Here is a 22785-nt window from a genome sequence, read left to right as displayed (position 1 = left end):
TCAGTTCCTCTGGTTTCAAATGTTGTTTAAGTACACAACTTTTTTTTTCTTTGAATTCTATTTTTTTTAATTACATTGTATTACAATACAATTTTGCACATGAAGACTTTATGAGAAAAACACATGTATATTGTTTGAGAACCTAAAAACCCATGAGCAGGATATGAAAAAAATTTGATCTGCAGCAATGAATAAGAAATCCCACGAAACATCCACCACATTTAGAGCCGCAATATCTGTAAATGTGCAAATGATAATTTTGGATCATTCTTGAGAAATAATGATGGATTTGGTGTGATGTCTTCTGAAGAAGAAATTGTGAAGATGGTGTGAGCAGGTGAATTCTGAACTAGCTGGGGAGTGTTTAACGCTTACTGGACGGATAGAACTGGGGGTCATCTGTATAGCAGCGAAATTCGATATTGTGTCTACAGAAGATATATGACCGAGAAGTAAACAGTAGATGATAAAGATAAGAGGCCCTATAGGACAGCGTCTTGGGGAACACCACTTTTTACAGGAGAGGGTTGTGATTTATTTTTCTTTTAGATTAAGTGACTTAGTAAGACAGGGAAGGTATACATATTTTGTCTTATGTACCATTAAAAAAAATATCTGTGCATTCCCTCTCTTTTCTCTGTATCCTCTCTTTTCTATATCCCTTTTCCTGTTCTATACTGCCTGGCCTTCGGAAGGAAGCCCCCCCCTTATGAGCCAGGTTCTGCTCAAGGTTTCTTCCCTCTTAAAAGGAGTTTTTCTTTCCACAGTTTGGCTTAAGGTTTTTCTCCCAATAGGGACTTTTTTTTTTTACCTGCCATTGTTTATTTGATAATTGCTCTGGGTTTCTGCACACCGCCGAGGGACAATTTGTATTGTAATGGCTCAAGACCCGTCTTTTTAATCTTGCTTTTAATTAATATCATTTTATTGTCTTTATTTTATGACTGGAGTTTTATTTGACAGTATTTATTCGAATTAAAAAAAATCTGATTTGAATTTTTTTTAATTATTTATTATTTTACATTTATATCATGTTTTTATTATTTGATGATAGACATAATTCTAGTTCTTAATATCCAGTGTTTCCTTACTGGGATCCCTCTCCATCGGGGACGGCTGTCAGCTCTGGCCACATTGATGTCGGCTGGAGGTCCACCATGCGCTGGTGTCTGTGCCCTTCCAAAGGGCAGCAATCTGCCCTTTGGAAGGGATTGCTGGACTGATCCTCCTCACTTGGGGTGGAGTTAGCCTCCTGTTGATAGGTGAAGTGGTATGCCCCTCCGTTGCAGAGGCCTCCACATGATGGTGTTGCCTCTCTGGTCGCTCCGTGCTCTGCCTGATTTTATTGTAATCAGTGCTGTGCTAGGGGGCAGTTTATTGAAGGGTTGGAATTGAATTTATCATATGTGCATGTATGTGGGCGGGGACTGTTGGGGGGTTGTCTGTTTTTTAAGTTGTATTATTTTTCTAATAAAGCACCTTGTGCTACATTATTCTGTATGAAAGTGCTTAAGAAATTATTATTTATTATTATTAATAGATGTTATATGAATAAAATGGAATTGAACTGAATACATGCTCTCAACCACTGTTTATGTCCTTTTGATTTAAACATATCTGGGTATTTTAACACTGCATTATATGCAACTTGTTTTTTTGTTTGTTTTTTTGTTGTTTTTGTACCTACAGGCTCCCATAGACAATCAATTGTTACATAGTAGGGTCACAAATGTATCATTATTGTAATATCAATATAGCAAAAACACATATACGCATATATATTTGGCTAATGAGATGGAACGTATGCCAATTAACATCAATATCGGGAATATTTTGGTAGCAATCGTTGTAAGTTCCACTTTTCTATAATTTAAAACAATCGTGTTGCTGAAAATTTTGTAAAGATTGCAACTTTTTATTTTGTTTTCAGGTAAGTGCACCTGCAAGCTATTTACAGCAATAAGTTAATTTTGGCTGCAAACCAGAAACATATGTAGACTATACACTTAAGTATTTGATTTATATAATGCGGGTCATAGCGTCGTGACTATTTTCATCTGCACCCTACTGCAGGTTTTCATAATATTGTGAAGCCCTAGTGCAGAGTTTGATCTCAACCCTCTCTATAAGGAACCCACTCATGTCATGTCCGCTCAGCATCCAGAAACACTGATAAACCGAACTAAAAGCAGAAGTAAATTACAAGTTAAAGTCTTGTAACATCTTTCAGAAAGATGTTGGTTTTGTTGGTTTTGTTTGGTGCTGCATTAGGGAGATTAAAAGTAGGAGGAGCGAGAGGAAGTCACGTGACAAAAACAGCTGCGGTGTACGGAGCGTCGGTGTAAAACAATCATGATACGATTTCTTATGCTGTTAAAAAGCCTTCGGCCCACCTTCACCATTTTTGAACCTGCTCCACGGGTCTTGGGAGGACAATTTCACACTCAAATGCCCGATGCTGAAAAAAAAGGCAAGCCATTAAAATTGTGGATATAACGTTAGTTAGCTTCGCCACCCTAGTATAAGCGATGCTTTTATTTTGGTGTTACTAAACAGTTCTGTAATGCGCACTGAAGGCTTGAAAAGCTCAGTATATATTTTATCGTACGCATACAGGTGGGGTAATTTGTCCTTACCTGTGTCGTTTGCTTTTTAGATCGATATAATTATCTGTCGGGAAGTTTTATTCGTTTATAGCAGTAAATGTGAGAATCATCATCAGAATCATCAGATCAACTTCCATGATGAGAAGCATTGGTGCGAAACGTTTTGCACTGCTACAAAATTAGTATTGGTAAAAATTCTCCGCAAATCGTTGGCCCCTTTTGCAAATAATTCACCATATCATATGGCGTTTACAAAATAAAATAAAAATCATATGGTTTTACTTCCGTTTCCTGCTGATTACGTCATGACGTCACGTTGAGGCGGAGCTATTTCCCCTGCGCGCGAGTTTTACCTCTTTTTTGCCGCCAGAAGAAACTGAAGAGGAGTGGGGGAAAGTTTGTAGTGCTCTATATTTTAACTGAAAACAGGTTTTCTTTTAATTCAAGGTTTTTTATTAATTGTATTTACTGCTAGTTTTTAAATTTGAACACTTTTGCCAACATGCCTGCCCTAGAAGTTACAGGTTGTAATCCAGTTTCTCCATCAAAGAAGGCAAAGATAGAAGCAAGGCCTGAAGAGCAAAAGACAGTCCTTAAATTTGCTAAACTTTCTGATCAAGCAACAACTCCCACAAGAGGTTCAACTAAAGCTGCAGGATATGACCTGTACAGGTTGGTTGCATTTCAATGTATATATCTATGTGATAATAATTGTGTGTATATAATAATAATAATAATAATAATAATAATTGTATTTTAATTAATTAAGAGCAATTTGAGATGTGATTCTAGATATACAAACATCTGTGAACAACTTGGTAGCATGAGCAAACTATATGTTGACCTGTTTGTGAAATGTGCTGAGGCTAATATTACATCTTAATATAAAAACAGTGCATATGATTACCTCATTGGTCCCATGGATAAGGCCATTGTCAAGACAGACATTCAGATAGCAGTTCCAGCTGGCCACTATGGGAGAGTGGGTACGTTTATTTTTATTATTTATTTTGACAGTTATGAAAAGATCTGCATGCTGTTCTTCCTATCTCAACAACAGGCTGTAACTGCATTTGCATTTATGTGTTTTCCATTCTCAGCACCAAGATCTGGACTGGCAGCCAAACACTTCATTGATGTTGGTGGTGAGTGTTTACCTGACACTGTTCAGGGGAGCAATGCCATGTCAGCTGCTTTCATTCCTGCTCTGTCTGTCTGTCTGTTCTCAGCTGGTGTTGTAGATGAAGACTACAGAGGAAATGTTGGTGTTGTCCTGTTCAACTTCAGCAAGGACACATTTGAAGGTGAGTTGGGGCGTGAACAAAATAGATTTATAACCTTTCATCATATGAAGTACCAGCAATAGTAGATGTATTGTCTTTGAGGCTGTGCCACAAGAGGAACAAAGTGGCATGAGTCTTCACAGTTGGCAAGATTGGAAGTAAAACAATTTTCTAAGATACTTAATTTCAATTATTCCTGGGAAATAAACATTACCAAAAGATATATGCAGCCTTGAAAAGGCTGAAAAACTGAAAGTGGAGCGAGAACACAGTCATTCATCTGTGAACTTAATGTAAATTACTATCAACGGTATAAATAAGTCTCCAATGAGTTTGTGAAATAGGTTTGCAAATTAAGTCTCGTTCTGCTGATCTTCACAGTGAAAAAGGGTGACAGAGTTGCTCAGCTGGTCTGCGAGAAGATCTGCTACCCAGATCTGGTGGAGCAAGAGGTAAATTACAAGTTGACAAACTTTATTTACAAAATGTTTTTTTGAGTTCAGAAAGTATTCTTAAACTAGTGCAATATTTAAGTTAAACATTTCAATACATTTGTGTTTTCTGTTTCGTCCCTCACTTCTGCTGGTGTCTGTATTTGGAAGATGTTTTATTCCCCCTCTTTTATGCTGTTATGCATTTAAGAATTCTTCATAGGGCCCAACAGCACATTCTATTTATATAAGCTGCATTTGTTTGTTTTTTAATATTAGTTTATGTTCAAATACTGTCATATCTTCTGTAGGTGTAAGTATATAATCAGATTGGTAATGGTTACATTTTGATCTTTCAGACTCTTGATGAAACCGAGCGTGGTGCTGGAGGTTTTGGATCAACTGGACGGAACTGAAAGCTGCAGATGTACTTTCAACTCCAATATTTTTTAATGTGTATAAAATATCAAATTGTTTCTAATAAATATGTTCTTTTCATAAAATTGATTATATCTTTTCAGTTGCACTGACATCCAAAATGAAGTCCTATTTAAATTATGATCATTGAAGTCTTCCAAATGTCCACAGGGGGGCAGTATAGGACAATAATTTAGTTTTAGCATAAAAACCTGGAACTTGTAGTCTCAAAATCACGTCGTTGCGGTGCAGTGGATTTTCAAACGGGGTGGGAAGTCTGAGGTTTTTCAGCACATGTAGGAGACACAGCAAGAAAAGTTGAGAACAAATTTGGAGTACATTGAATTTCGCTAACCAAAATAGGAGTCTGCAGGCTCAATTTTAGTCACATTACTGCAGACCAATGGCCTGTTTCACAGAGGAGGTCCAGCAAACCCGAGTCAAGACACTGAGTTCAGGTCCTCTAGAAGTTTCGGTTTCAGACAGGTGTTTGACTGAGTTACTGCGACTATAATAAGGCATCAGTGAATCTCAGACACCGTGATTCAGCCTGGAAACACATACGCGGAAATAATCTTCCTATTTTGGTTCACTGGAACTGAATATATTAATGCAATCATAATAAATATAAGCTAAATATATACTAAACCAAAAAACCAACACGGCTGCTGCAGCGAAGGAGAGTTTCTGAGTGTGTGAATTTGAAGACGAATTAAAATATTTAACGACCGTTTCGTTTGAATGTGGTTTATTTTCACTGTCATTTAGGCGCAATATCCTGGGAGCAAAAATAAAAATAAACCTTGAAAAGTGAAGTAGGAGTACGCGTATTTCAGATTGGTAACTCAAACGTAACATGCTCTATTGTATTCAATAAAAAAAAGCATTTTGGAGGAATGAAAAAAAACAAAAGATAAAACCTTCAAGCGAGGAAATATGAGGGTTTCCAGTCGTAGGCTACTGATACATAAGGGACAACAACTCACCGAAGTCAGAGGAGAAAACTAATTATTTTGAGAAATTCATGTTTAAATCATGTTAGGCTACTTGATGACTTTGTGACTACTAGAATAAAAAATAAAACGAACATTTATGTGTGTGAGTTGAAGGGGAAAGGGGTCGGGGTCTCCTTTTCCTCAGATATTATGAATTCAACACCCATAAAACTTGTGATACATACCACTGATTTTGGTCAAACCACTTGTGATGTGTTCATGGTCATCTAACTATACATCACAAAACAGTAATTATTAAAAAATCATATATATGGGCATATATATATGGGCTGATTTAAAAATCATATATATTGGCTGATTGAATGTGGTTTAATGAATTCAACACCCATAAAACTTGTGATACATACCACTGATTTTGGTCATGTAGACTATATATCACAAGAGAGTAATTATTATAAAATCATATTATGGGCTGATTTAATGAGTTTTAATGAAAACAATCAGTGTTATGTATCACAAGTTTTATGGGTGTTGAATTCATTAAACCACATTAAATCAGCCCATATATATGATTTTTAAATCAGCCCATATATATGATTTTTTTTAATAATTACTGTTTTGTGATATATAGTCTAGATGACCATGAACACATCACAAGCAATATGACCAAAATCAGTGGTATGTATCACAAGTTTTATGGGTGTTGAAATCATAATATCCAATATCCAATATCAAACCAATTCAACCGCGGTTCATTAAAAACCATCAGGGTGCCAAGAGCATGCAATCTATTCGGGTCCTCAATACACTTTTCTAACACCAATAAGACATGTCGTTGTTCAGAAGTCTATAATGCGCGTTAGGGGATCACTTGTCCGACGACATTGAATGTAACTCCGGGTTATGTCACAGTGTCGGTTACCGCGGCAACAGGCTCCGAGTATTAAGGCTGATTTATGGTTCCGCGTTACACCAACGATTTAACGCAGAACCATAATTCAGGCTTCAGTGACATCACTTTCTGAAACGACTCCATCCTCCTCGCTCTGTAAAACGGAAAACTCCTGAAATTCCGGTTCAACAAACTCATAGTTTTACATTACCCGCTTTGTAAAAAGGGCCCCAAAGGATGACAAAACAAAGCGGTACATGTGCTTCCTTTGGTTCTGACATTTCAACCTTGATGGAGCGGAAAGCAAAGCAGCGAGTACATATACACCAAAAAATATGTTTTTATTGTGAATTTACAACTAAACCCTCACTGATGTGAACAGAGAACACAGACTGGTGTCAGGCTGGTCCGTGGCGATGCAGCACTGATTTTACTTGTGAGAGGAAATGTGTGGCCATGGAGACCTCAGTGCATAATCATGAAGGCCCAGGTTTGGCATCATCAAATGAGTTGTGTGTGCAGGTGTGTCTGTATACACAGTTTACAAAGGAAGTAGTTGGTCATTATAAGCACCATTACAACCCCCTCTAATTTACAAGGGGGCTTCCTCTAGTTTACAAATGCTTCATAGATTAAAAGTGGCATTGATTACAGTATAAACACAATTTACATGTAGTATAGAGGAGAGCAGGCAGGCTTTTGACGCTAGCTGTTTCAGCTGAAAGGACATCTTCAGAATGAGCAATGGGTTGTATTGTTATGACTACTGAGTTTTGTATAGTAGTGCAGTGCATTCAGAAGTCTATGTGGACGTGTTGCTAGCACCAGTAGATATGAATTATTCTATCAGTAGAAAAGATGGAAAAGCAGTTAAAATATGCAGTAGGAATTCATTCAAGCTCAGACATGGCTACATCTCAATAGTCCATAGTGGGTTCCTCTCCTCTCCTAATCATTCTCAATCCATTTAATCTCCACTGAATTCAAATCTGAAGAAAAATCAGTGTTAACTTCCATATGTTTTTTTTTTTTTCAGTCATTTACCCGAGGGGAGGAAATGAATTTATTCCAGACTATTGTGACTCAACCTTATTTTCTTCCATCTAAGTTGAGTTCAAAACAAACTCAGCATTTAGAGCTGAGCAGCTTGCATGCCCTTCAAAGTGGCATCTGATTCCACATATCATACAACAATAATCCCCAAATTAAACACCTATTCACACCCTCAATAGTGCTTTAAACACAGCTGGAGTTGTGTGTCAGGGCGTTATGGGTTTCATTTGACTGAACTCAAACATTTCCTTACTCACCCTGGCATTTTGCATAGAAACTGTATCTATGAAATGCAGAATCATCTTTGGTAATCAAATGATGTGCTCCTGCTCCCCAACCATCCCCATCCCTACCCCCTTGTCTCTTTGGTGGCAATCCCTTCTCCCTGTTGGAGCAGGTAGAGGTTGCCCCCAACTACTGACCCAGAGTCAGAAATGTTTGGCCTTCTGGGGAGTGTGAGCCTGACACTGGATTAGCAGCGGCTGGCAACATCTGCCTCTCTCAGTCTTGTGATGGTTAATGGAGGATGAGCTGCACCCTCATCTTCAGTATGTCTCCCAGCTGTCCTGTGAGGTAGTCTTTATCATGTTGGTCCTCCAGCTCAGCTAGCTCTTTCTTCTTGTAGAGAGGCGCACTGCTGATCTGAAGGTCGTACGTCCCTGGCAGGAGGACCCTCTTCTTGCTCAAGTGCAGGTAGCTGACACCCTCCCTCTGGTTGATTTTGAAGTAGCCTTCGTCATTTCCGTGGTCGATGCTGTAGCGCACATGGTTGCTGAGTGTGGATAAGGCTGGGGTGAACTCGAGGATGTGGTCACGGTTACTGAGCTCACTGATGTTCAGGTGGAATTGGAGAGTGTCTTCAACGTCCACGCTGGCCAGGTTGAGCACGTCCTCCTCAGTCAGCTGCTGAAAGAACATGTAGTCCTGTTAATCACCAGCTCATTAATCAGTGCATCTCTACCAGGAACTGTTCACTCAACTTTAAATACATTTTCTAAGGGTCGAACGTCCTCACCTCTGGCATAACACTTAGAGAAAGCAGTGCCGAAGTCTTCATTTATGCACTTTTGATTTTAAAAGCAGTCAGATTTGAGCAAATCAAGGCTGAACCTACAAAAATATGTTTTCATTGAGTCCCTGAAACTTTTGTTACAGTTACACTTTGCATCTATACCACTCCGGCAATTTGGATCCATGGGAGTGGAGAAACTCTGGTCCACTCAGACACCATTTCAGTTTCTAAATGCAGCTGTTAAAGTATAATCTGCTTCTTTTTTTTTTTTTTTTAAAGAAAAAAAACGTAATGATTTGATTGGGATAATGTAGTTGCACCAGTTCACAGTTCACACATACCTGGAAGTTTAGTATGGATGTGGATCAGCTTTGTTTTGAAACGTTGTCTTGGAATGAAGTTGGAATAAGATAGTAAATACTGGGATAAGATTATTTAAGCACTCTGTTTATCTTTTAATTGATGACCATTTCCAAGTCCCTGAAGTTTCCCCAACAATAAACGTGACCAGGGCTCGATGTTCTAGATGGCCACAGCTCGGCATGTGGATTACCTGCATGTTTTCCAGAAGCTCCTCCTGTGTTGAGTTGGTACTGCGACGCTTGCGTCCCTTCTTGGGGTAGCCGTTGATCTTGCATTCATAGCAGGCTTCAGGTGACAATGAATTGTCATCCACATCACCGCCCTCCCCCTCGCTGCTTGTGAAGCCCAAACCTGTGACACAGTGCCTGAAGGGGAAACAAAGCCGTCAATCAACTAAGAAAACATACATGCTGTTCTCACCTGCAGCTTCTCTGTCACTTACCCTTGTCCCGCACGGAAGTATCCAGGTGGACATCCACAGAGGTAACCCCCGTCCGTGTTTGAACAGCCGAATTTGCAGGGGTTATGACTGGTGGAGCACTCGTTGACGTCTGAGCAGCCTCCGTTGATCTGTTCGTAATTGAAGCCAGTCGGGCAGAGGCAGCGGAAACTTCCCAGGGTGTTGTGGCACGACGCTCCCCCACAGATCTGGCTGTTGAGACACTCGTTCTCATCTGGGTCACAGGAAGTTGGTGGGAAGTAAACAAATAAGAGGTCATTCCAGTTAAAGGACACAAACAATACTGGGAAAGTCTGTTGTTAACATGTGGGAGATTGCAACTAAAAATATGGATTTGGCTATTTATATTGAGCTGAATAATAGGTTATTACTCCCCCTGGGGAAATTATATTGTTGCAATGTAAATTACACAAGTGACAAATAAAATAAACAAAAAGACTGGACAAAAATAACATATGCACACTACACCATAAAGATACTGTGTTATCTGAGTCATTTCTTATTATTTTGCAAACTCTAAGATGGTGTAACAGGCTCTTTCTTTTTCCCTGATGTTATAAGAGTAAGGAAACGTTTAAACTTAGAAAAAAAAGGAAAAACTTCAGGGAAGTATTTATATAACATTGTAAGAGTGTCAGGGAAGAGATGAAGGATGGACAGCTTGTTTTAAAAACGGCTCCAGGACTGACTCGCCCACAACTTCAAGGCTCCATTGTACATACTTTAGCAACTTCGTCACCAAATACCCAAAAGAGAAAGTCTTTTTATACATGCTGATAAACAGAACAGCACTCACCAACGCACTGGTTCCACTGGTAGTGCTGCAGGTAACCTTGGGGACAGCTGCACCTGTATCCACCCACCAAGTTCTGGCATCCATGCTGACACCTATGGTTTCCGTCACACTCGTCCATATCTATCAGGGACAAACATACAACAAAGTGAATGAGGAGGCCTTTTCTCTGTCTCTTTCTCTCCCTCTCTCTTCAGTGGTTAATTTGATACTGTAGTTGATGTGGATGTTTTCAGACCTTCACAAGATTGTCCGGCGGTATCTAATGAGAATCCCCGCTGGCAGTCGCAATTGAAGCTGCCTGGAGTGTTCTGGCACATACCGTTGGAGCCACACAAATTGGGGTCTGTTGAGCATTCATTGTTGTCTACACAGAGAGGAGAGAAGGTTCAGACAAGGGCAAGACTGGAAATGGGACATAAAAGCTGATTGTGATCCTGATTTAGACACTTAAAAATTAATGTCTCAAAAAGTAGGGCAGGTCACTGTGGACAGTTGGCAAAACTTACTTCACAGTCTGCAGGGGTTTAGAGGTAAAAAAAACTCCTCACCCACTGATCCAGTATCAAACCAGACAAGGCAACATTTGAGCGTGAAAGCTTAAATTGGGAATATTAGTTTGGAAAAAAATAAAAAAAGCCCACATTGATGTTCTTGCTTTTTCAGGGAAATTATAGTATGTAAGCCTGTGGTAAATTATTTTGACCTGCATGATTAATTGTTTTGACTGGAGTTGATGAAAATCTTTTTCATGTTGTTAGAGGTTTGAAGACAACTGGAAGGAAAGCAGAGAAGAATGTGATCTCTAAATCTCAGCTTTTACATGTGTGATCCCAGGTCTTTTCACAGCTGGTTGAGATTTTACACGTCTTCTGATATGTTCCCAGCCAAGATCTGTATTTGGAGAAGCAGCCAATGCACGAGAGGCGGTACTGAGAGACTCAGAGGGTCTTCTTCGCCACAGCGTAGTGGATTTTTGATTCTTGTTAATCAGTACTGAACAAGCAACAAAAACATTAAGTTTTAGGTTCTATGTGGTACACATGCTGCATTAAAATGTACGTAAACCCTTGGAATCTTTTGTTTTTCTGCATTATTTTGCCATAACGTGATGTGATCTTCATCTAAGTCAAAATAATATACAAACACAATGTGCTTAAAATGATTACACAGAATGATAATCGCTCATGTCTTTATTGAACAAACCTATTAAACATTTACCTGTGGAGGTGGAAAAAATAAGAGAATCCACAGACTAATAACCGTAAGTAATTAGTCTAATTGGTATTAGGATTTTGCATAGAAGGAGTTCAACTAATGAAATGAGAGTGGAGGTATGGTTTAGAGCTCTTTCATAAAAGACACTCTAATTTTTAAAGTTGGGGGGTCATAAGAAGCATCTGCTAATATGAACCATGCCTCACATAAAGCTCTCTGAAGACATACGATCGAGAGTAGTTGATCTGCACGACTTTGGAAAAGCATTTAGACATCAATCAGTCCACAATCAAAGAAACTATTAAAAAAATACTTTTTAGTATTGTGGCCATTCTAATGCAGAATCCTCAGTGACGTGAAAAATAACGCAGCAGTGACAGCTAAAGGCCTGATGACATCACTGGAACTGGCAAACATGAGTTTACCATATGCATATGAGTATGAAGGGTGTCCATGGCAGAATGTCATGGAGAAAAAAACCCAACCAAAGCTGCAACTGAAGTTCATCAACAAAAACTTTGTGAATCTGCAACACAACTACTGATGGAACAAAAGTTAAATTGAAGAATATTCAACACTGTACGGCCCAAAACAGCATATATTACCAACATAAGAACATCACCACAATGGTGAAGCATTAAGGAGGGAGCGTCATGATATGGGCTGGCGTTGCTGCCAGAGGGCCTGGACCCCTTGCCGTCATTGAGGGAAACACAAGAACACAATTTCTTTGATTTGGCCAAATATATTGTAGACGATAATTTCAGGGGCGTAGTAGAAGTTGGGTGAAGAAGCAGGACAGCATCCCATTGTCATAAATCCACCACAGACCTGAGGTAACTGCTGCCAACGACGGTTCAACTAGCTATTAACCCCAACAGTTCTTTTACCTTTCTCTCCGGCACTGTGAATGTTTAATGGGTGGGTTCAGTAGAGAAACAAGTTTATAATTGTGTGTTAACAGCTTAAACACATTGTGTTTGTTTATTCTTGGGATTTAGATGAAGATCAGATCACTTTTATGACTAAAAGACGTCGAAAAAAAATTGGATTTCACATACTTTTACTTACCACTGTATGTCCATCAGTAATTTTTACAATCGAACAAATGTTTTATGTCACACCCAACTTTCTCCAGCCTCATGACTCTTACATCACTCTCACATCCACACCTAATATGTGTCATGTTCCTAACGTCATTCCCGTAGACAAAACTGAGGGTTCGCTGTCTTGGATTTAACATGAGGTCATAGGAGCTACTTCATGACCAGAAAAAAAAAGAGAAAAGCCCTGTGGTCGTCATGACAATCTCTTGCAATGTTCCATAACAGAGCATTGCTCAGCGGCCACTACTACAAGCAGGTCTAGCCTAATAAGATCAGTGTGGTATCAGCCAGAGTACATTAGCGCAGAGTTTGTAATGGTAAGACAAGAAGGTGCCTCGGTGACCTTTTATGAACTGGACTGGAAGAAAGCAGAAGAAAATGATGCTGACAGAACAAATGTGCATTCATTATGCAAACAGACTAAAATATAAAACTAGAGTTTGAATCTGACTAAGTTAATAAGCAGGGAACTGTATAAATCTGGTTACAAAACATTAGGATGTTGGAACCATCTCCTTCCTGCATGTGTGTATTTACCAATGCAGGCAGAGTGATGCTGGGTGAAGCCAGAAGGACATTTGCAGGTGAAGCCGCCGATGGTGTTAACACACAGGAACTGACAGTTGTGCTGTTTGGTTGAACACTCGTCCATATCTGAAAATGAGAAGTTTTACCATTTAAAATGCACATTTTTCAGGAATGTCAGATGTTTAAATAAAGCATTAAGGATACAGCAACTGCACTCGTGTGGACGCTGCGTACTTGTGAGTTAAATTCCAGTCCTTGTACAGTCACTGACCTACAGATGAACTGCAAATGTACCAGACACCGGACACACACAGGGGTACTGTTGAGGGGAAACTAAAGCTATGGTAAATAAAGATGAAAGGGGCTCTCAAAAACTGAACACTAAGAGTGCGCTTTTTTTAGACTTGTAAACAAGCTTGATAAACATGTCTCATACAAACTGTGTCACAAGTGAAGAAGCGTGTACATGCTCGGTACTAAAACTGCACTAAACTTGAAACTAAATTGTGCAAGAGGCATTATTTGCCTCAGTCTTGAATATTCTAGGTTCTTTTTTAAAGCATGTTTGTGTGTGTGTGTGTGTGTGTGTGTGTGTGTGTGTGTGTGTGTGTGTTGTATGTCACCTCTGCAGCTCTTCCCATCTTCCTGCAGGATGTATCCTCGGGGGCAGGAACAGAGATAGCTTCCCTCTGTGTTCTTACAGATGAAGTTACAAGGTTTTGGTGCCTGTATGCACTCATCCACATCTAGCAAATGAGACAAAGAGACAGAGAGAGGAAAAGATAGAGACAGTTAGGATCCTCTTGCCAGCAATTCCATAAGAGGAGATGATGAGACAGACAGACTTGTGTGGAGGCAGTCGACCCAGATCGTTAAAGCTCTTTACTAGAAAACAGGAGGTAGAAAAGAGTTCATAAAATGAAAATAATGGAGGTAAAATACAGTCTTACCAACACACTGTGTGGCGATGATGTCAGCAGTGTATCCAGTTTTGCAGACGCAGTGATAGGATCCCAGAGTGTTGATGCACTGGCCATTCTTGCAAAGGTTTCCCATCACGCGACATTCGTCAATGTCTGGGTGGAAATGAGAAAGGTTAGCCACAGATAAACTTATCACAGCTGGATTACAGGCCGGTTTCCTGAGTGGGAATAACAGCTAAAGCTTGGTTGCTTTAAGAAAATACTTATGCACATAGCTGGATTTTCAAACTGTGTAACAACTCCAAGCCTAATTAAACATTTATTGAAATATAGAGATATTTCTCAATTCAGTAAAATCTATTATGTATTACTTTTTCAATGCACTTCGTAATCAAGCTGATATTTTTACTGCAGCATCACCAGCTAGAACCCTCTTTTACACACTTTAACACTCATCACTTGTACATTAATGGGATCTGGAGCGAGGTTCCTTTTCTACACATTGTTTCTGACAAATGTCCAAAGCATAACCATCATTTGTGCTACAGGGGCATTAGAAATACCACTGGTGGATTTTAAATTAATATATCCGTCCACGTAAGTTCCCCATGTTCTTTTCACCTGTGTTGGGGGAACTATGTCTGACTGTAGAAGTGCTTTTACGGTGTCTTTTTAGTTCCTATGTCACACTAAGAACTTTCCCAAGATGAAGGCAACTGTGACACAGCTCTTTGTGATTTGTCAAAACAGCATAGCTATACAATGAATGACTGCCCATACACAAAAACACCAGAACTTCACACTAAATAAAGAAAAAACATATACCATACACACACACACATTCACCTCACCGTCTAAAAGACACGTTGTAAAGTGCGGTTTGAGGGCCATTTCAAGGTATTTATCAACTAAGCTTGCTAACTATATCACATGTCATTGGTATGAAAAGAAAAGAAAAAATTGAAAGAAATTTTAACTGTATATATAAGCAGAAATTACTGTCCAGCATCTACAAATTAGCAGGAGTAATTCACTAAAAGCTGCCATACAAGCTTGTATAATTGAGCAAGACCTTCCTCTGACTGGATATTTGAATCAAAATGGACGTTCGAACCAGCTGGTAAACTGAGACCATGTTTTCAGTCGTCCGATGTGTGGCCCTTTGTCTATTTCAACTGTGGGAATATGGTCCGGTGAGAAAAAATTCTGGCCACCACTGCTCTAAAACCACAGAGGAACAGAGCGACTCTGAAGCCGTATTCCTGTCTGTGGTGTAAATGTAATGGCAGAGAAAGCCCATGATTTCTCTGAGCTCCCCTGTCCCCATGAAGCTCGGGGAACCCCCTAAAACCGTTTGACAACTGTGGTCAATAGCTCCTGCTGGCACAGATTGGCATAAACGGGAATCTTTAAAACGTACCAAATTGTGTTCATTTGTATGACATTCATATTTGACACTTGTCTTCTTGGTTTGATCGCTAATGCAGCTTATAAATATATATTCATGGGAACTAAAAACGGAAAATATATCCAGCGTACTAATCCAAATGACTACAAAACACAATTTTCAGTTTGCAGTTAAAATAAATTAAAAAAATCCAAACATCTTATTTTTGTTTGGCTTATTGTTGAATCAAGTAAAAAACATTGCATTAAAAACTTTAAAAAAAAAAAAAGATTTAATATGTACTTTTGAGACTCTTTTTGGTTTTAGAAATTAAAAGAAAAAATCTTGTGCAAAAAGAGAAACACTCCAAATGTAGTTTTACATTACTGATTCCTCCCGAGTTTTCACTGTGATATTTACTTTCAGCTCAGTAAGGTACCTCTGCCATCTGTGGTGTACCCAGGTCCAAGTGGGCACATCTTCTTGTACTGGGTGGTCCCTGGCAGAGGGCAGAGCTCACAGTTGGTGCCCCAGCCCCGGCCTCCATCGCAGCAGCACTCCGACTTGGTCACCAAGTTCCTGTTACTGGAACTCATCTGACAAAGAGTGGTCAGGACTTCGGTGAAACAGAAGCCCTGACGGTTATCTGGAGGGTGAGAAAGACAGGAAAAGAACGTGAATGCAACACCAAGAGAGCCAGAGGGAAGCAGATGATACCACCCAGACAAGACCTGGCCTCACACGCCAGATAAAAAAAAAAATAGATAACCCACACTGCTCTCTCACCACTGTCTGTGAGGAGTAAGATAGCCACAGAACCAGGAGGTTTACAAAGTCCTGCTGGAGGTTTTCTCCCCGAGCTCAGCACATCACAGCTGTTCAGTGGGATATATTTAAACAAGAGAGGAAAGCTTTTCCCCGGCTCTGTCTTTATAGCAGCAAACAGTGGTGTCTGTCATAGAAAAGTTTAAAATCCTACCCAAATTAAATAAAATGCATAATGTATCTCACGTCTCATATCTCTGTCTGGCTGGAAGTTTAACTTTAAAGCTGCATTTTCCTCAGGCTGACTTCATGCATGAACTCGCCTATAAAATTGCTCCATAATTAAAAACAAAAAAGACACGGACAATGAGGTGAAAGCTCACACTTGAAAAGAAAACGTACACACCGCATTGAAAACTAGACATACCAATGCATTCTGTCTGCGAGGGGTTAGCGATGTAGCCCTGGTCACATTTGCAGCGGTAGCTTCCCACTGTGTTCTCACAGCGGCCGTTCTTACAGATTCCCGGTTTGGCAACACACTCATTCAGGTCTAAGACACACAAACACAGTGAAATAATGAAAAAAAATGTTTACGATACAGAATTTCAGTGATGTCAAATTTAGCCTACATATCACGCAACTGCAACACAACAGCAATGTTTGAGTAAAATCACATAAAATATCAGGAGAAATCAGTATATCCTCTCACATATACTTCATAAATGTCAGACAAAACTAAAACATTTGCATTAACAGATTTCAGCAGTACTCCCCACAAAGCACCTGAAACTTTATCAAATGTGACAGGATTTTGAAAAAACTTTTGTTCTGAAATTTTGCTGAAATTTTAGAACAGAAACAATTACCTGTCATAAATAACTGGGTCAATGATGGAAATTTAGTTAAAATTTAGTAAACAGTGAAAGGCCTTAATTAGAATTCCAATGTTAATTATTATTTTCGATGAAAAAGTAGTTTAGTGTCAAGATACAATTTCAAGCAAAGCAGTGGCAAAGCAGTGGCAAAACTGTCACGTTACCCATGCAACCCTCTCCATTGGGTTGGCGTGTGTATCCGGCATTACAGATGCACATGTATGTGCCGATCAGGTTCTTGCATCTCATTCCCCTGCTCTCGCAGTCATCTATACCGTCTTCACACTCATCCTGGTCTGAAAGACAAACAACACACTTAAATTAAGACGGTGCTGAGGTTTCAAGCTCTCAGTGTCTGCATGTGATGTGACAAAGACACTCAAGCACAGTACTCCCCAGTTCAACCTAACCACCCAATCCAACGTAGAGCTCTGTAGTCCCAGCGAGGGTGTAGCGGGAGAGTTGGTGGTCTGTTTGGAGTGCTACTATAAACAATGATGCTACAGATACTGACTGTCTCCTCCTGTCCCAGGACTTCCCTCCAAATACATCTGTTGCTATGGCGCCCAAGCTGTCTAAAAGAGCTGAGGTGTAAACAGTTACTTGACTGGTTACAGCTTTCAGACTGTTTTAAATTCATCCCAGACACAGAGCTCTTGAGGATCTCACTTAAATAGTGACATATGTAGCTTTATAGATGGAACAAGTGTCTGTGGTACTTAAAGTAAGTAAATGGACCATTTCCACGGTACCTCGACACATCCTCTTGTCCTCACGCAGCACGTAGCCTGTGGGGCATTTACACTCGTACGAGCCCACCACGTTAACACAGCGGAAGGCACACAGCAGAGGATTCTGGGCACACTCATTGATGTCTGGACAAGAGATGGAAAGTTACAAGTTACAAGTTACAAGTATGACATGGTAGAGGGTGGTCTTCAGGTGGAGTCTGACGTACCTTCGCAGTTCATCATTGGCCCAGGCTCGAAGCCGTCATCGCACGCACACTCAAACCCGCCGATGACATTAGTGCATGTGCCGTTGCCACAGGGATTGCCAATGTCACACTCATTTGTGTCTGCATTTAGGAGAGTTAGATAAAAGTTTGATTCAAATCTACCAGTCAAATAAATCAATATGACAAAAGATGTCTCATCTGGTATGCAAGTCTGACTCAATCTAGGAAGTTAAGAAAATTGCAGTCCTTGGATTGACCGGTATGGGCTCTAAAAGCCAGACAGTTTACAGTTTATTGACTCCATGTTAACTTTTGTTACATCTGGTCCCGCATGGCTAGATTTGACATCCATTTCAACTATAATAAGGGTGGATTTATATGTACTCCCTTAAGTACAATTATGAAAAGCCACAGATTTATGCCTAATTAGGGACGTGGTCTTCTAATTAATGGATAGCTACTGTTAATGGCTCACTATCATCGCTTTAGCTACTTTGCACTGTCTTGACTTCTGAACTGTGAATAAAGGCCCAACAGAGGATATTTATAATAATGTCAAAGATAGTGTGGCGTATTGCAACTCCTCTTGGATTGGACTGGAAGGGTTTGGGGAGGAGGCTTAGTAGAGACGCAGCCTGAAGCCGTTATGTTCGCCCTGACTCCATGCTGCTAGATAATCAGACAACACCAGGCAACAGTCCAGTCCATCGTAGCAGCAGCAAACTTCAATCATTGAATACACCACTTGTTGGAAATTTGCATGACTTTTTCAAAACTTTATGAGTTTTTAGAAATGTCCTTAACTGCCTTTTGCAGCAACTGAGTCCTCCAGTTGAGCGATGTTCACTTCAAATAATTTCGAGACTCACACACTCACCTAAGGCTGCTAGGCGTGGTCGAGGCCAAGTGACTATGGGTCCTATCAAAGCTTTGCTTGTCCTATTTTAAGTTCTGGCAGTGCCCATTTCATATGTCCTTTTAGTAGCAACAACTGAAATGAGGATGTTTGGGCAGATTGGATTAGAATGACTGTGAGGTAATATTAAATAGCATAATTCTAAGCACTTCTAAGAAAACCAATGCGTGACATACGTAGAGGGTCCAATCCAGTTCTTTTTATATAGTATATAAGTGTGAAAGAGGGAAAGAGATAAGGAAGATAAGGATACAGACACACGGAGACAGTAAAAAAGATTGAACTGACCTATGCATGTGACTCCACTAATATCCAGGTGGTATCCCAAGGGACATTCACAACGGAAGGAGCCGTCTGTGTTGATGCACTGGCCATTAACACATGGATCATTGATGCATTCATCAATATCTACAATTAAAAATATCAACACCAAGTAAAATAATATGCCAAAACAGAAAAAAGAACTGCAGATTCAGTGTTAACAGCACAAAGACCTGTTGGTCCGCCTTCTCGTCCACGTTCGTATCCCACAGTCGGACAGAGGACAACGTATGTGTCTGGAACCAAGAGATGAGGAGAGTCATAAACACTTAATTAGTTGCATCACTTTGTTTTCACACTTTCTTTTTCCAGCATGTCTTGTCTAATACAGCTGCATACCTTCTCCTTTCCTGGGGCAGATTTCACATGGGTCTCCCCAACCTTGACCAGGCATTGACGTGCAGCAGCACGCCTCCTTCGACGTGTTCTGGGGCTTCGGAGCCAGACAGCGGCCATTTTCAAACTTGGTGAAGCAGTAGTTGACACGGACATCTGAGCATTAACACACATACAGAAGACAAATGTAGTGCACAAAAAAAGATGAGGGAGATATCCAAATGCCTGGTTGATGCCAGGTTGATGTACCATGTTACTACTGTAGGTGAGTGTAGCCAATACAATTTTTATAGTAAAACTTCACAAAATAGTGACCTGTTTATACCTTCTCTTTCGTTTAATCTAAGCTTGAGTTTGATCAAGTGACCCATTATTTGGTCAATCATACAACTTAAAGGTGTTGGTTTTGCATTTTTTATTGATTATCGACATTGAAAAAGTAAATGCATGTTTTATTCATGTTTAGTTTAGGATCCCTAAATCAAGCAAAAAGAATAATCACAATGAACGATTAGTTTACAAAGGAGCTAAATGAATAAAAATAGATGTCTCAGAGAAATTACTAACAGAGAGCAGAAAGGCTGACAGAAAATAAAATGACTACAGGAAACATAAAAAGTAAAGGCCTATTAGGAGATCAGACCCAAAAGATATGCCCTCCATTCAGATAAAAGGTTAAATGTAGTGCCTGACAGTCTTTTTTGAGTCCCACCGATTTAGGCGCGAGTATGCAATCACTACTTATGTTTTTAACTTCATCATAACTTTTCTCACCAGCTGCTCATGATGACCTCTTTACTTCAATGCACCCGATTCAAATGAATGGGTCAGCTTGTCACCAAGGTCTGACGAGTCTGTTAATGCCCCTTTAATGTGCGCCAGGTGTGTTGGAGCAAGTAAACTTCTGTAACATGCAGGGCAGTGAGTCCTGAGGGTCTGGACTCTGGACGGAACACTGATTCATGCAAATCATTAATTTGTCCTTTAAATGCCACATCGATGCTGTTAATTCTTCTCGTTTTCAACATGTGTCTGTGAAAAGACTCTTTTTCATTTGGGGGTGGTGACTACTAAGGTATAAAAGTGCATTTACATCAGTCTGTTTCCTTCAGATGATCAGTTCCCAGGTTTCTTACACAGATGGATCCTCTTAGTCATCCGTTCACTTTGACTGGAGTTTTAAGTCCACTGACTCTTATATATTGCCACACTTGATTTGTGCTGATGATGCCTTAAAGCTGAAACACATTCATCCTATCCATAATAAATTATGAGTCTACATTGGTAAAGGCTGGCATTGTGTTTTATTCAGGACACTCAATCAGCCCTGAAGTCTGTGAAGTCAAATGAACTTTGAAATATCTTGATCAAAATCCAAAATAAGAAAAAGCGCCACAAATTACAAACACAAATGTGATTTATTACGTTTTAACAGCTGTCTACCATTTTTCCTTGAGAAAACAGATTTTTAAAATGTATTAATGGCCACATTCAAGAGCTCGTTAGACTCACCATAGACCTGATTCTTTTTTTCCAGTTTATATCACAGATGGTGATATAGACAGATTTAGTGCATTTGGAGAGCAAGTCAGCTCTCTGGGTATTATCTGAGTTTTTATCCTTTTCAAGTAAAAGCTACCACCATAAAGGACAACTGCTGCATAGAAAGTTTGCTGTGTGCAGAGTGACGGGAACCAAGGCTGGCCTCACTGCCTCTTCCAGCTTATCATCTATCTTTATCGGAGGCTGCTCTTTCACCCTTTTCCCCCCCATCTTTCTGACATCAAGGTTTCAGTATTTTGTGTAACTGTACTGCTTCTGTGGAATGCAAGCACACAAGTTAACCTTTAGTTTCCACTCATGTCCCTAATCCTGACACTAGGATAGCAGTTGCCCTTCAATTAACCTGATAATACCTGGGAAAAGTGGCATTGATCTGAGTTCAGCACATTTTTCCTGCTTTTTTCCCTCGCTTCCTTTCATACCCACCTCTTGACAGGTAATATTGTAATGATAGCAATATTAAAAAACTATATTTAGATATACTTTTAAAAAGTATATCATAGCAGGATAGAATTCAGTTCAATTTAGATTTAAATGCACATCAAACCTAGAATTAGACTCCAAATTAGTCTAATTAATATAAAGTCCTTTAAAATAGTAATAATAATGATAATAATAATAAAAATAATAATGATAATAATAATAATAATTGGAAGGAAACCAACAGATGCATCAACACCTTTCTTTGATACAACCCCCTATCCAGAGAAAGCAGCAGGTGACTGTGGAAAGACCCCCCACCCCATTAATAGGAAGAAACCCCTGGCAGAACCAGATGTAATGAAATAATCAACCAGGATTTTCATTTTAGGGATGGCCAATGTACAATAGTATTTTAAAACTTAATCCATTATCACCAATATAACCATCAACTGCTACATTAAACGGTGACAATTAATAACAGTCATGTTTCTTGGGTTGAACAGGTCTTCAATGTAAAGTTGCTTCTAAACCATGCTTGCAACCCTGATTGTGACTGATATTATGAGTAGTGTTGTATTCTCTGTTAGAGACATCAAAAATGTATTTTCCTTAAAATATAATAACCTTTGGCTAAAGTATTTGCAGTGAGTATAAAGACTAGTTAATTGTCTGTGCTCAGAAACCTCGTTGCTCAGGGACCAGGCAGGCACTTACTTGTAATGAGAAGCATATGGCCATGCTCTCCTGCTAGCACTGGCCTTCAGTGAACTATACACAAATAAGCTTTCTGACCACCATAGATCTCCCTCTCACACACACACACACACACACACACACACACACACACACACACACACACACACACACACACACACACACACACACATACACACACACACACACGCACACACGCACGCACGCACACACACACACACACACACACACACACACACACACACACACACACACACACACACACCAATGAGGCAAAAATCACATGTATGAACACCTGGCGCTATGAGAAAGTCGCCGTGTGTCTTGTTCCTGAACTGATTTGTCAGCCTTTCATTTAAAGGTGCTCCGGGCCCAGCGGCTGTGCTGGTGTGTGTTAACGCACGCGCATGTGTGTCACCTTCTACATGGGAATATCTCATTCATGTATTTCCGTATGTACAACAAAATAATATATGACAAAAC

General features: G+C 39.7%; 2 protein-coding genes across 4 annotated transcripts in view; one reads left to right on the top strand and one right to left on the bottom strand.

Annotated features, from left to right (window-relative positions):
• Positions 1–2986: 2986 nt before the first annotated feature.
• On the top strand, positions 2987–4823 carry dut (deoxyuridine triphosphatase). The gene is made up of 6 exons (XM_061709578.1): positions 2987–3278; positions 3501–3592; positions 3707–3751; positions 3836–3910; positions 4271–4341; positions 4680–4823. Exons 1-6 carry the CDS (start codon positions 3109–3111, stop codon positions 4734–4736), a joined length of 510 nt encoding a protein of 169 aa, XP_061565562.1. The 5' UTR covers positions 2987–3108; the 3' UTR covers positions 4737–4823.
• Positions 4824–6905: 2082 nt separating this feature from the next.
• Positions 6906–22785, bottom strand: part of fbn1 (fibrillin 1) — a 71931-nt gene continuing 56051 nt past the window's right edge. For 2 of the 3 annotated variants that reach the window (XM_061740067.1, XM_061740060.1), the window contains 16 exons: positions 19606–19758; positions 19440–19502; positions 19234–19353; positions 18030–18149; positions 17824–17946; positions 17236–17367; positions 16621–16746; positions 15868–16074; positions 14069–14194; positions 13742–13864; positions 13128–13244; positions 10505–10633; positions 10270–10389; positions 9456–9687; positions 9204–9378; positions 6906–8544 (listed from right to left, as the gene is read on the bottom strand). In XM_061740067.1, the coding sequence (XP_061596051.1) occupies positions 8155–8544; positions 9204–9378; positions 9456–9687; positions 10270–10389; positions 10505–10633; positions 13128–13244; positions 13742–13864; positions 14069–14194; positions 15868–16074; positions 16621–16746; positions 17236–17367; positions 17824–17946; positions 18030–18149; positions 19234–19353; positions 19440–19502; positions 19606–19758 (2456 nt within the window). In that variant the 3' untranslated portion in view covers positions 6906–8154. The remainder of the gene's footprint in view (positions 8545–9203; positions 9379–9455; positions 9688–10269; positions 10390–10504; positions 10634–13127; positions 13245–13741; positions 13865–14068; positions 14195–15867; positions 16075–16620; positions 16747–17235; positions 17368–17823; positions 17947–18029; positions 18150–19233; positions 19354–19439; positions 19503–19605; positions 19759–22785) is intronic. The other variant, XM_061740076.1, reaches the window with a different exon arrangement.

This window comes from Cololabis saira, chromosome 2, assembly GCF_033807715.1.
Source record: "Cololabis saira isolate AMF1-May2022 chromosome 2, fColSai1.1, whole genome shotgun sequence".
Lineage (NCBI taxonomy): Eukaryota > Metazoa > Chordata > Actinopteri > Beloniformes > Belonidae > Cololabis > Cololabis saira.
This window is presented reverse-complemented; position numbering and strand designations above follow the sequence as displayed.